The 14,623-nt window shown below is 56.6% G+C and overlaps 3 protein-coding genes across 3 annotated transcripts; 2 read left to right on the top strand and 1 right to left on the bottom strand.

Annotated features, from left to right (window-relative positions):
* Positions 1-1,799: 1,799 nt before the first annotated feature.
* Positions 1,800-4,427, top strand: GLRG_05097 (acetate-CoA ligase; the record flags this gene model as incomplete). Its single annotated transcript, XM_008095782.1, has 7 exons — positions 1,800-1,866; positions 2,039-2,062; positions 2,273-2,299; positions 2,368-3,530; positions 3,584-3,844; positions 3,897-4,301; positions 4,362-4,427. The coding sequence occupies 7 exons, from the start codon at positions 1,800-1,802 to the stop codon at positions 4,425-4,427; spliced, it is 2,013 nt and encodes a 670-aa protein (XP_008093973.1).
* A 4,995-nt stretch (positions 4,428-9,422) lies between these two features.
* Positions 9,423-11,940, top strand: GLRG_05096 (disintegrin; the record flags this gene model as incomplete). The annotated part of the gene is made up of 2 exons (XM_008095781.1): positions 9,423-9,489; positions 9,548-11,940. The coding sequence occupies 2 exons, from the start codon at positions 9,423-9,425 to the stop codon at positions 11,938-11,940; spliced, it is 2,460 nt and encodes an 819-aa protein (XP_008093972.1).
* Positions 11,941-12,658: 718 nt separating this feature from the next.
* GLRG_05095 (uncharacterized protein) lies at positions 12,659-13,307 on the bottom strand (the record flags this gene model as incomplete). The annotated part of the gene is made up of 2 exons (XM_008095780.1): positions 12,659-12,802; positions 12,909-13,307. 2 exons carry the CDS (start codon positions 13,305-13,307, stop codon positions 12,659-12,661), a joined length of 543 nt encoding a protein of 180 aa, XP_008093971.1.
* Between the last annotated feature and the right edge of the window lie 1,316 nt (positions 13,308-14,623).

Here is a 14,623-nt window from a genome sequence, read left to right as displayed (position 1 = left end):
TCAGCATCCATCGGCCTGGGCTGGCACGCAGCTCACTGGGTGATGGCTGTACCACGTCTTGGACCGCGGCGCGATGCGGTCAGCCCAGAAGCCTTCCGAGCGCAAGCTTGACACTTTTGGGACGGATTGCGGGGAAGTCTAGGCAGGTGAGGGGCAATCTCTCTGTTGCTCACCGGCATAAACACCAAGCCAACCTGACAACGGCGCCAAGTTGCGGGTCGTGGTGACAAATTCCCCAGAAGTCCATTTGCCCTTGGCATGGCCTGGCGTCCCGGGGTTGAGTTCGGTTATGGGCGTCAAACGACAGATCGCTCCTTTTTCTCAGCCGGCCGATAGGATAATACCAATACGCCGTCGCGCTGCTGGTGACGGTACAAAGTTCTTCGATTGCAAACGCAGTAACAGACTCCCCATCCGCCGGTCCGAGTCAGAGTTGTCATGTTTACTAGTCTGCTGGTCAACTAGGGCGGACCCCAAATAACCTGATGCAGCTCGGCTCTGGCTCGTCGTGGTCCAGGTATTCCTACCCGTCCAAAGACAGTCAACTAGCACGCAGTCATTTTCCCTCTCCTAGGGCAGACATCTATAGACCAACCGGCGGGCCCAGGAATATCCAGGCGCGGACGGCATGGTGGAGGTAGGTAAGGAGAGACATGTCGGTTATCGGTTCGTCTTTGACTAGACGATGCAGTAAGGTGGTCTTGGGTAAACCTAGATACGAAGGGGTTGCAGGGAGGAGGGAGGGTTCGCAGGTGGTTCGGGGCAACGGAGAAACGCGGTAACGGAACAACGGTACCAGCACGAAGCGAGTGGGCGGGATTGCGGGGCTCCTAGCAAGGCATTCGCCAATAGGCTTGGACGATAGGTAGGAGGTTCCTTTTCTCCATAGCATCATCGGCCTGAACTGCACCGTGATCCTTACCACGAATAGGATCCCTTGCCAGGGCTGGAATCACTGGAACTAGTTTCTTGTACACTGCAGTATCCGTAGACTCTCGTACTCTCGACGTGTGCCGGTGGGCTGAGTGAGTACTGACGGAATTGGAGCCTGGTGAGGTGGCTTCTGTGCCGAGTCATCACCCCGCCGGCCACCCGCATCCAAAGCCAGGTACTCTGGAAGTAGGTAGGTAGTGTACCTGTACTCAATACATGGTATTCGTAGGTAGGTAATTAGTGGCTGTTTTTGGTGTTAGTCGCTTTACAAGGAAGCTCGTCGAGCTCTCAAGGCGGCGAGTCCACGTCCCAGTCCCGTCCAAGTCCCCATTCGTCCATTCAAGGCAAATCCCGTACGTACCCCGTCCGGCTCGCCGTTCGGCCAACTGGAAAGTTGGTCTTCTTAATTACTACTCGCTTCCTCCTCCTCCTCCTCTCTGCTTTCGCATCCTCTCTTTCTCCTTTCCTCACTTTCACAACCAACAGCCACTTCCCCCTTACAGCTCCACCTAACAACAACACAAACGTACGGGATTCGAGTCCAAGACGCACCCCATTGGACTTGACTCTTGCTGCCGCTACCCGCTTTGCAGCAACTCTATCGAGGCTACCGCACGACTTGGAATCCCTCATCCTCGAGAGCTGTGGAGTGTTGCGCCGGTTCCCATCCAGCTTTGCCGCGCGACCTGCCATCTTAGCTGCACCAGGGCCGCTTCTCTTACGACGAGGACCAGAAAGACGCGCCACGTCGAACGATTCTCCGTCTAAGCAGCGCCCGCGTCTCTCCAGCTACCTCAGCAGACCCGCATAAAGTACCCCGCATCCTTCATAAAAGCACACAATACGCTGCACAACACCCCGCTACCATGACCGAAGCTGCAGAGTCACAAAAGGCCCCGGTGGTCGCTGAGGCCCACCTTGTTGATACCTTCCGTAAGCCCGAAAGGACCCCAATTTCCTGCCGCAGCTTCAACAGCTCTCGTGGCAGAGACCACCGAGCCGCATAGGCGCAAAGCTGGTCCCCTGTTTATTCCTTATTCTTCTTTGTCATTGCCTTTTCCTTCCATTGTTGGGAACGATCATGGCTAACCTGACCCCCCAACAGACCCACCCCAAAAGATGCTTGACAGTAAGTGCGCCGCTGCGTTGCAGACCCAGACGTAGACCCAGACCCAGCCCACACAAAGCCCCTTCCATAGCCTGTCGGCGGCCAAAAAGTCGCGTGAGGGGCACTGGAGATAGTGAATGTGGTTGCAAGGGGATGTAAAAGAGAGGGGCGTCGGCGTAATTGGGAGCTAGTGGGCTCGTATCATTGGACATTGACTAACAACTCCCGCAGAGCACCCCAGCAAACCCCACTTGAGCAGTAAGTCCCTTCCCCTCTTTACCCCAAATCCAACCATCGCCATTGGCTGATTAGAGCTACCCCTTCAGGTCTCGAGCACTACCAGAAGCTATACAAGCAATCCATCACCGACCCTAAGGCCTTCTGGGGCACCCAGGCACGCGAGCTCCTGTCGTGGTTCAGCGATTTCCAGACCGTCTACACTGGTTCCCTGGAGGGCGGCGACAGTGCTTGGTTTGTCGAGGGCCAGCTCAATGCTAGTTACAACTGCGTCGATCGTCATGCCTTCAAGGACCCCAACCGCGTCGCCATCATCTACGAGGCCGACGAGCCCGGAGATGGTCGCAATGTCACCTATGGCGAGCTCCTGCGGGAGGTCTCGCGGACCGCCTGGGTTCTGAAGCAGATGGGTGTCCGAAAGGGCGACACCGTCGCCATCTACCTGCCCATGATTCCCGAAGCCATCATCGCCCTGCTCGCTTGCGTCCGTATCGGCGCTGTCCACTCCGTCGTCTTCGCCGGTTTCTCCGCCGATTCCCTCCGCGACCGTGTCATTGACGGCAGCTCCAAGGTTGTCATCACCACTGACGAGGGCAAGCGTGGAGGGAAGTTGATCGGCACCAAGAAGATCGTCGACGATGCCTTGAAGCAGTGCCCCGACGTCTCCCACGTACTGGTTTACAAGCGCACCGGCGCTGATGTGCCAATGACCAAGGGCCGTGATTGGTGGTGGCACGAGGAGGTCGAGAAGTGGCCCTCCTACTTCCCCCCTGAACGCGTCAACTCCGAAGACCCCCTCTTCCTCCTTTACACCTCCGGTTCTACCGGCAAGCCCAAGGGTGTCATGCACACCACTGCAGGTTACCTGGTCGGCGCCGCCGCCACCGGCAAGTACGTCTTCGATATTCATGACGGCGACCGCTACTTCTGTGGTGGTGATGTCGGCTGGATTACCGGCCACACCTACGTTGTCTACGCCCCCCTGTTGCTCGGTGTGACGACCGTTGTCTTCGAGGGTACTCCTGCCTACCCTAACTTCTCGAGATATTGGGACATTATTGCAAACCACCAGGTCACCCAGTTCTACGTTGCTCCTACCGCGCTTCGTCTGCTGAAGCGCGCTGGCGACCAGCATGTCAAGGGTGACATGAAGCACCTTAGAGTGCTGGGCTCCGTTGGTGAGCCCATCGCCGCCGAGGTCTGGAAGTGGTACTTTGAGGTTGTCGGAAAGGAGGAGGCCCACATTGTGGACGTAAGTGAAACTACAGTCGTGCAGATCGTAACAAAAGGCTAACGCAATTACAGACATACTGGCAGACTGAGACCGGATCCAACGTCATCACTCCCCTGGCTGGCGTCACACCCACCAAGCCCGGAAGTGCCTCGTTGCCCTTCTTTGGCATCGAGCCTGCCATCATCGACCCCGTTTCCGGCGAAGAGATTCACGGCAACGATGTCGAGGGCGTTTTGGCCTTCAAGCAGGCCTGGCCCAGCATGGCGCGTACTGTCTGGGGTGCTCACAAGCGTTACATGGACACTTACCTGAACATCTACAAGGGCTACTATGTGAGCATCAGCACCGTCATACAACTAAAGATCATCACTGACAGGATTGCAGTTCACCGGTGACGGCGCGGGCCGTGACCACGAGGGCTTCTACTGGATCCGGGGTCGCGTCGACGACGTCGTCAACGTCTCTGGCCATCGTCTTTCAACAGCCGAGATTGAGGCAGCGCTCATCGAGCACCACTCCATCGCCGAAGCCGCCGTCGTCGGTGTTGCCGATGAGCTTACCGGCCAGGCTGTCAACGCTTTCGTCGCCCTCAAGGACGGCAACGAAGCGTCGGACGCGCTCCGTAAGGAGTTCATCATGCAGGTGCGCAAGAGCATCGGCCCCTTTGCGGCGCCCAAGGCCGTCCACATCGTACCCGACCTGCCCAAGACACGCTCCGGTAAGATCATGCGCAGAATCTTGCGCAAGATCTTGGCCGGCGAGGAAGACCAGCTTGGTGACGTGACGACTGTAAGTTGCCATCTATCGCCTCAGACGAGGAAAACACTTGTATACTGACCCCGACAATAGCTTTCGGACCCCTCCATCGTTGACAAGATTATCAATATCGTCCACGAGGAGAAGAGGAAGAAGTAAATGCGAGTTCATGAGACGAGAGAGTGAGAGTTGAAGATGAGATGTGATACCACAGGACAGAGAATGGACATTGCAGGTACAAACGGTTGATGAAATTACCCGCTTGGAACCCAGGAATGAGTTGGGTTTAATGTTTTTGTCATATAGCGACACTTTTTCAATATCGAGTCCAACGAGGAAGGAAAAGCCTTGAAAAGTTATCTCCCGCCTCTCTCGTCATATGTGACATCCGCGACTTCTCATCGTTGACAGTGGGCCCACTCAAGAGCTGACGACGATCCAGACCATCAATGACCGAATCGGTCCGAAGTTGAGCAAGAGAAAGACAAGGGAGAGACTCCGCCTCGTCGTTGGCTTTGGAGTCTCGCCTACTCTGCCACATGTCTCGGAGGGATCTCGGACGCGACATGGAGACGAGGCATAGGGTAACTGGCCATCAGTCCGGAGGCCCCGGAAAATCTCCTGAACGGCAGACCCCCCAGCTCGCTGACACTTGGATCCCTGTGCTCGACACCACGACGACCGAGACGCGAGGAGGGGGCCTCTCCGGAGACCCAGCGACATCGGCGCGGCTAGTGCAGCTGCCGTATCGACAGTGGCACGGGCCGAGGACCGGTTGGCTCTCTCTGCTCTGCTCCGCGTTCCGTTACGTTGCGTTCAACGTGCTTCCATCGCTTCGCCTTGCCCCTCCTTGCTTTACCTGTGGGCTTTTTGCTTTGTTTTTGCCGCCTTCTGCGCCGTGGGCCGGCAGGCGCGCCAGCGGGGTTCCGCGAGGACCGCCTCCGGCGCGATGGTTTGAAAGAGGAGGGGGCACGGATGATGGGATGCAAGCAATGACGTCGCGCTAGGCTGGGTCCGCAGGTTGTTTCGAGAACGTGGTGGTGTCCTTGCCACAACTGGCTCGAGTACGGCCTAGAGAGTTGTCACGCGGGCGGCTTACACCTCGCGGTGGGGGGGCCACCATGCGAAGACGTTTGTGCTGCGCGCATGGGGTCAGCCGTTGGCGGAGATGGACGTGCTTATCGAAGAGAGGCGAGGGGTAGTTTGTCATCGGGTGAAGATATGGGAGAGAGGGACGGGACTGGTATGTGGCTTCCCTTGCGCTCAGAAGTAGACTACGATTCGTATACATCATGGCCTCCGGGCCAACTGCGCCTCGACATACACATCACGGCGTATGCTCCGCCCGGGTGGACATGCCCGAGAGCGGCGGGGTGTGCTGTCCGTGAACTAGGACCTGCAGGAGTTTGTTCCCGCCGATGCGCCGTATCCAATGTTTCTACACGGATTTTGTTTCTTTCTCCGGCCCACCGCACGCCTTCCCAACGACGAGTCAGAACTGGTCAATCGTTCGACCCATATGCGCTGGACGGCTCACTGGTCTGCTGGAAGCACAGCCCCTTCGTGGATGGCGGTGGTGTCAACTGTAGCTTAGAAAGCAGAACAACCCCACCCGTCGTCGTTATCGTCGTCGTCATCGTACTTCCAGGATGGGGCGCTGGGCCGTCCGTTTGAGCCCGCGGTTGGCTGAGTCTTGGTTCAGCTTGACATCCCATCAAGACGTTTGCTAGAACAAGACCCAAGACCCGAAAATCCATCATGTCCGAGAGGCAAGAGGCTGGAAACAAGTCCAGGAGGCGGTGCTAGTCTAGGCCTTGGTTTCGTTCTCGTCTCCCTGGCACGTGGCCGACGACGCTAGTGTTGGTGTATCGGTTGACCGTACGAACCGCATAAATAAAGACAGGGTTGTATATTTGGGGCGATAACACTGACACGTATGGTACCGCCTGCTTCGTAACGCCGCTTTCGGAATCGATGGGTAAGCCAAGAACGGCCAGAGGGAGTCGTGATGTTGACAACGGGGTTTCGGGGAACTCATCAGCCGCGAGTCGGAAGCGGATAATCGAGGACGTGATGCTCATATGCCTTGAGATCTTTTGGGCTGGAATTGTTTCCGACAAGGCCGATCGCCATATCGAACAACGCGCCAACCTGTCAACGTGACTGTAGTCCACTCGAACCCGGCATCTACGCCCAAGTGTTCCGTCTCCGGACCCCTCCTTGACCAATTAATCGTGTCATCTGTTGTGGAATCTTTATAGCCGGGGGCCGAAGGTCGCGCGGGCATTTTCCCTTCGCGAGCGCTTGTCCTCGAGGGAAATGGGGAACGATGTTCAGATGAATACGATTCCCATATTGGGATGGCGGGGTAGAGGTCAAATTCAGGCAAGGTCCCCTGGCCGACGACCTGGCCACTTGGCATTTAAGATTTGCGGCAGTCGTAGTGCCGTGAGCGTTCGGAAGCAGTTTGATACTCACGCGGGGGTTGGGACCCTGAGGGGCAGGATGACTAGGAAGAGGGGGGGAGGGGAGAGACACCGGAGGCCTCGATCGTACATGCCTCTTCGCTGAGGCTCTCGAGTTGAGTTTGCTGGTTATTCAGCGACATGAACAAATCCCACTAGTTTGTTGGTTGGCCCGTGGTGGTGTGGTACGGATACATTGCATGCAAAGCCACCCGAATGATGGGGTTGGACGCGCAATCCCCGTGGATCAAGTCATTTGCTGGCTTGCGCAGGGTTCGACACGACTAGTCCGCGCTTGCATGTTTGCATGGCCCCAGGCTGATGGTATTAGACGTAGGACTAGATTTCAAACCCGACGGTTGTGTAAGCGGGGAAGGACCGTGGTTGGCCGGCCGGTCTGAAAATCCAGAAGAAACCCAGGTCTGTCTGTCTAATGTTTCCTTTTACGAGCTGACACGATGGGAATGATTGGTTCGTTCGATGCCGGGGGGGGGGGGGGGGGGGGAGCATTGAGTTTTCTTGAACCATCATCCATCCCCCGTCGTCCCCTTTTTCGCTGGAAGTCTGTCGGAACCTAGGTCTGATTCTTGATTAAGCTGAGACGCCGACTTGAGATGGTGTCTGCCAGTTACTTGACGGCAATGTTCCAAATGCGGCACAAGACGTAAAAGACGAAATGTTGTATCCGCACCTATTCGTGAGGAGAGTGGCGCGCTCATCGTTATGAAACCCAGTTGGAAGAGATGCCCGGCGAGTCTTACAAGGTAGACTGGTGACATCAAACGAATAGATTGAGTTTAGCGGCGGCGGCGACTCTGTACGTATTAGTACCTAAGTCGACCCCCGTCAGAGGAGTTTGAGCCAAGGCCACTCAGCTGTTCCGAAGAGGCCGCCCCGGTTTTCTAGCAAGAGGGAGAGGTAAGCTCACAATAAGCTTACCTACTCTTCGAAGAGGCGCAAAACAAACACCAGGCTCGGGCAGTTTGTTCTGTCCGTAGGGCAGTGGGAGTCGAGGACCCCTGGCCAGCGTGCCATGGGCACTCTGAAACTCAAACACCAAAGGCCGGCGAGGAGGCGCCTGTCCAGACACAGGAGCAGCGACGGGGACTAGGCCAAGCGTTTGGGACCAGGAGGAAAGTGTAGGTAGCCTGTCTATATCGGTCGTCGCTAAGAATAGCAGACGGTTATTGGCAGGGATTAGGGATTGGCGTAGCGTGCTAGAGCCGAAGGGAATCTCAACCCTGTCTGCAGGGCCGCTTACATGCCTCAAACCTTCTCAACATCACCCCAGCCCCCCCCCAGCTTTCTTCGGAGGCTGCTCTCTCCCAGCGCCTCTGGGCATGCATCCCTTCGCGTTGGTGCAGCCGGAACTCGGATAGCTGTGTGAAGCGCATCGAGAACACCTGTATTGATTCGGCCAGAGAGTGGGTATGTTTCTCATAAGGTACATTTGAACCATTTTGTTTGCAGGAATAAATCATTGTCCTTACGTGTCGGTCTGCGCCATGAGATCAATGAACTACCTACCCATCATGGATAGCTGCCACTGGCTACTGTTCTGCACTGCCTACCTACCAACGTCTCCCTCTTTCTCTTTCTCTCTTTCCATACTATCTTTTTGCCACTGACACTGAGACCAAGGGAAGGATCACGAGAGTAGGAACAAGCGAGCGGACGCTGACAGGCGAAAGCCCGGCGTAGCGCCTGCGCGGCGTTAGTGCTGGCCAACTGGTGACGATCGATCGGGTCGCAAAAGTCGACCGGCTTTTCAGCAACCAAGAATGAAACAGGGACGTACAGTCCGAAAACCCTTCGGACCCCTAGGCAAAGCTCCCTTGTGTATCCGTGTTTTTTTTGCACCATGCGCACATAAACATAACTACGGAGTATATCGTACTACCTATGCACGCTATCCATATCAATACCTGACCATCTGTATCCGTACACTTGCACGGCATACGGCCGAGATTCCTACCTGGCCACTAAACAGGTGGGCCGTTCAGCCAGGCTTTTCTGCGGGTAATGGTTGCTGTGCAGGGTGTGCAGGGTACCTGGCAGCGATTGATTAAGGGTGTCCCAGCATAGGTACCTACCTAGGTACCTAAGGGAAGAATACTTCGGTATTGGTGTTGCCATATCGCGTCGCCGAGTAGCAGCAGGCCAAGAGTTACCAAGCTCGCCCAGCCCGCCTCTGGAATCCACAGCAACTCGAGCGCTCCAATACAGTTGACCCACGCCCCCGTACCAAGATATGGTGTTGCGCAATCTACTCGCTTCGCTGCCTGCCAGTAGGCACGCCTAGCATCTAACACCGCCCCCTAATGTCGTCGTCCACTTTGGCACTTGCACCTCCCGCATCATCCAGAACGGGCACCAACTCCCGGACTTTCCACCTTCTTTCCCGTCCACTACCGCCACCACCGCTTGTCCATTCGTTGATTCTTGTTCTTACTCTACTACTTCTTCCTTCTTACCTGCTCTTTATTTGGTCGTCTAGGTATTGTTCATTCATTTGATTTTTGTGTTTGCAAGAAAATACTTGACGCCTCCAACCTTGGTACAGAGAGTACTCCGCTGGCTTACTATCACCAAACGCAACACCCCCTATTTGCAGCGCTTACGCCACACCGCAAAACTGAGAGAGGCCTCCACGAGCCTCACCCCGTTTGCGGGTGTTTTGCCATACACGATGGTTTCCTTCAGAAAACTAGCCGCTGCCTTTGCCGGCCTCGCGGTGCTTTCACAAGAAGCGCTAGGTAAAACCACCCTCCGGGAGAGACAGCAAAGAGAGACTTCGGAATTAATGCCATGCAGCACACTCGACGCAGCGGAACCCGTTGAAGTACGTGACTATCCTCCAAGATGCCGTCTTCCACTCTCCTTCACAACATTGCCACGCCTTGTCGCACTTCGACCTTACTTTCGCGCTGCACGATAAGCAGCAGGAAATCCGCCTGGCGCTGGAGCCGAACCATGACATCCTTCACGACACCCTGCAAGTCAACTACATTGGCAGCGATGGCAAGGTCCACACGACAGAGACGGTTGACAGGTCGGAACACCGCGTCTTCAGAGGAAAGGCCTTCGTACGTCCCGAGGGACGACCTGACGACTGGAGGCACGCTGGATGGGCTCGAATCACGGTACACCGAGACGGCGCTGACCCCATTTTCGAGGGTGCTTTCCGGATTGACGACGACCACCACCGCATCCAGACCGGCGCCAACTACCATGCCCGTAAGCACCGCGAGGACCCCGACGCCCCCAGCAGGCAGAACCCCGACGAGTACATGGTCGTGTGGAGGGACTCGGACATAATCGAACACTGGACCGATAGAGAGGATCTGAAGAAGAAGCGTGACATTTTCGGCCGGTCTTCCTGTAACTCGGACAGCTTGGACTTCAACACCGACTACAACGTCTTTGACGCACAGGACCCCAATCCCCTGCCGGCCGTGTCATCAAACTCTCTCTTCGGACGTTCCATTTTTGGCAGGCAGTCGGTCGATGGCAGCACCGGTAACAACGGTGCTGGTGTCAACCTTGTCTCCACCATCGGACAAACCAACGGCTGCCCGACGACGCGCAAGATCGCATTACTGGGCGTCGCCACCGACTGCACCTATACGGCCTCTTTCAACTCCTCGCAGGCTGTCAGACAGAACATCATCGATGTGATAAACTCCGCGTCCCAGGTGTACGAGAGCACGTTCAACATCTCTCTCGGAATCCAGAACCTGACCATCAGTGACGCCAACTGCCCCGGACAGGCCAGTTCGACTGCGCCCTGGAATGTCGCCTGCAGCAACAGCGTCACCATAACGGACAGGCTGAACCTGTTTTCGGCATGGCGTGGCAAGTCGGATGATTCCAACGCCTTCTGGACCCTGATGAGCACCTGCGGTACCGACTCTGCCGTCGGACTCGCCTGGCTGGGACAAGCCTGTATCGATGGAGCTCAGACGGGTAACCAAAATAGCAACGAGACTGTTGCCTCGGCAAACGTCGTGATCCAGACGCCGAGTGAATGGCAGGTCGCCGCTCATGAAATCGGCCACACATTTGGCGCTGTGCATGACTGCACGGAAACAACATGCAGCAACGGCGACTCCAACATGCAACGATGCTGTCCTATGAGCTCCAGCACCTGCGACGCTGGTGGCACCTTCATTATGAACCCTTCGACCGGCACCGGCATCCGCAACTTCTCACCCTGCAGTATCGGCAACATCTGCAATGGCCTTCTGCGTGGCCAGGTCAAGTCGAGCTGTCTGGCGAACAACCGCGGCGTCAATACCATCACCGGAAGTCAATGTGGTAACGGCATCGTTGAGGCCGGTGAGGATTGCGATTGTGGCGGCACTGCTGGCTGCGGGAGCAACAGGTGCTGTAACCCCACGACATGCAAGTTCACCCAGGGTTCCGTATGCGACCCAGCCAACGAGGACTGCTGCAACGGGCAGTGTCAATTTGCTTCGAACGGTACTGTTTGCCGCCAGAGCACCGGCTCTTGCGACCCCGAGGAGACTTGTAGTGGCGCGGCGCCTACCTGCCCTCCGGACGTGCACAAGCAGGACGGGGACTCGTGTGGGAACTCGGGCGAGGGCCTCACGTGCGCCTCCGGCCAGTGCACTTCTCGCGACCAGCAGTGTTTGACTGCCTGGGGCTCCCGTACCAACTCGAGCTCGGTCAGTTCTTGCAATAGTGGCAGCTCGGACTGTTTGATCTCCTGCAACGTGCCCAGCATTAGCAGTAACGCTTGTGTAACGATGAACCAAAACTTCCTTGACGGAACATCGTGCACGGGAGGCGGCAGGTGTTCCAACGGTCAGTGCCAGGGCGCCAATGCTGGCAGCGAAATATTGGACTGGATTCGGAACAACCAGAACATCTTCATCCCCGTTGTGATTGTCGCCGGCCTCCTTGTCCTCATAGTCTTGTTTAGCTGTATTTGCGGAGCGTGTCGCAGGAGCAGGAGCCGGGCCCGGGCCAAACGTCTCCGGACGGTTCCGGTGCCTCCGCCAATGTCACACAACGGCGGATGGAACGGTCACGCGGGTGCTTGGAGCAACCCAAATGTCCCGCCGCCACCGCCGGCCGCCACCCGTCCAGGTGGCTCCATGCCCTACCAGGGCGGTTATCAAGATGGGTACCAGCAGCATGGCGGCTGGGGACCTTACAGGACTCAGAGCGCTAGATACGCTTGAGAGGCAATCTGGATGGCTCAAGAGGATAGCGGTATCTTGGATAGACCGGACCATTGCATTACTCGGAGTTGGTGGTTTTGTTATTTTATCATACTTTTTGTCTCCCAAAAGCCCCTTACCCGGGATGGGACGGCTGGACGTGGTCCTACAGTTGCACATAGTTTACATGCACGCTTAGCACTACGGTGGTCTACCTCACTAAGTACGGCCATCGTTATTCCGTGTAATTATTATGATGACTGCGGTGGAATACCTTGCGAGATACCAACTTCTAGAGACGGCCAAGAGGAACATATAGCTTAGGTCAGCTGGCTAATCCGGCGCGGATGCCAGCAAGACCATCATTCACAAATCCCTTTCATAGTGTAATACCATTTCCCTGTTGATTGAAGCAATTCCCGTGTAGCGGCTAGACCTGACAAAGTTCATAAACGCTGTTGAATCCATGTGACTGATGACCCCTTGACCTCGTTTCTCATTCCATTGACCTCGTTTCTCGTTGTTGTTCCCTGACCGAAAAGCAAAACCTCGAAAGCGACCGCCGTCCCGGCGCGCAAGACGGTGGGCAGAGCCGTCCCAAGCAAAGGAACGGCCGTCATCGGTTTACCTGCCTTTTCATACTCGAATCCCTCCCCCCTCCCCAGTTCTTACCGTCCCCCGGACACAGAATGAGCTGACCTGGGAAGAGGAAGCACCTCAAGACCGCGGCACCCGTCGGTCAGTGCCGACCCATGCGCTCGCCACCGGCGCTCCTCCGGCGCGGGTCCCGCCGCGAGGCAGACGCGGCCTTACGGGGGTCGGCAGGCTCTTCGTCGAAGCCGCACAGTATGCGGGTGAAGTAGAGGCGGGTGCCGGGGATGCTCTGCGTTGTTCGTCAGCAACACAGGTGCGAAACGAATAGGGCGGCCGCCCCTCCAAGTACATGGCGCGTCATGACAACGGACGATGAGAGGGGGGTGGTTACTCACGTCCCCGCGACTACACGCGTACATGGCAAGCCTCTCCGGGTCCTCGAGCACCGAGACGGCCCAGAGCTTGCGCCTCCTGACCTCATGCGAGTCGCCGTCGCCGACGCCTCCTCCCGTCGCGGCCCCCCCGTGGGCGTGCCCGTGTCCCGGGCCCAGGTGCCCTAGCGAGCCGACGCCGCGGGAGGGCGAGTCCACACCGTCGAAATCGAGGTCCGAGTCCGAGGGGCTGTCGTGCGGGGAGTACGGGTCCTTGCCGCGGGCCTGGCGGTCGCGCATGGCGGGCGTGAAGGACGGCGGGGCGGGCGTGCCGGCCGCGGCGGGTCGCGCGGCGGAGGAGGAGGACGAGTGCTGCGGGGAGGGGAAGTAGGGGCGCTGGGGGGTGTAGTAGGAGGCTGACATGTTCGGCGAGTGCGCGGTGCGAGGGCGGCGTGACGGGGGTGTCTGGAGGAGTGGCTGGTTGTGAGGTTGAGATGAAGGAGAAATGGCGTTTGTGAGGTGAGCGGTGACGCGCAAGACAGCTGTATCTTTGCGCTGCCCGTTTCCCTGCGTCAGGACTTTCTGAGAGTGCCAGCTGACAAGTTTGTGAAATCTTGAGAGCTCCCTGTTCGCTCGAGTCGCGGAACAATACCGTTGATCTCTGGCCTGACCCACCCTATGTCGGTCGTATCGAAGTTGGACAATGGTATTATTGATATGCGCACGGATGGAAATGGCACAGTCGGTGGTTCAGTTTGATGTGGGGGGGCAGTCGACATAAGGAAGTGGGGCGGAACGTTGTGTGTGGTATCCTCGGACCCGATGCGGGGGACGGGGGAGGAGGGTTCGGTTTGTTTGCGAGCACGTTTGTGTCACCAAGGATTCCCGTGACAGGCCCCTTTGAGGGAGATCATACAAAGGTTGGAGGAAGCAACCAAGATGCTACGGTGCTGTTCTCTTCAAGCTGTGTTCTGACCCAGGATACTCCGAAACCCCCAAAGCCGTAAAAATGGCATCACTGCGGTTCCCTGGCAAGTAACTCTCGAGATAGACCGGTTAACTACCAGCTTGGAGTTCTCCTCTGAAGGCACCGAAGGCGCTCAGATTCAAGGCCAGGAAGAATGGAAACCTTCCCTCTGCCCCTTTCTTCTTCCTAGCACATCATTCAATTGCCCAATCGCTTCAAAACAGTCAGTCACGCTGCTGAATTAGCATCAACACAAGTGCGAAGCCGATAGGCCACTGGTTTCCCTCGCCTTTCTAAATCCCTCCCAATGCACGAGCACTGGACTGGGCAAAACGGGAAATGTGAAAGAGTAAAACCTGCAAAACTTGTGAAAAGCACCGCCCCTTACAAGCATGATTCGCAGACTGCTTCGACACCACAAGTATCCTCTCGCTGTACCCCTAGCCACAGCCGATTTCTCATTCCTGGAAGTAGCAACCAAGAGACGTCAAGTCGTAACCCGCTTTTTTTTCTTTCCAAATCGGTTGGTATATACAGGTATATTGTACAACGCGCTGCCCCTGCGAGTGCCAACGTATCCCTCTCCCGCTCCCGAACACGAAACCCATCCAGTTGAAGAAACAAAAAGCGAAAAGCATTCGACCGAAAAGAGGAAGAGGAAAGCGACCGGATCATCTACCACGGCGGAATCTAAACCAACGCTGACTCCAGTCCTTCTTTCCAGAAGCTCAGTTGTAAGATGACGACAATATGCGTATGTATGTAAGGTGGC

Source organism: Colletotrichum graminicola, assembly GCF_000149035.1.
Source record: "Colletotrichum graminicola M1.001 genomic scaffold supercont1.17, whole genome shotgun sequence".
In the NCBI taxonomy this organism is placed as follows: domain Eukaryota; kingdom Fungi; phylum Ascomycota; class Sordariomycetes; order Glomerellales; family Glomerellaceae; genus Colletotrichum; species Colletotrichum graminicola.
Note: the sequence above shows the minus strand (reverse complement) of the source record. Positions and strands in the feature narration are given on the sequence as shown.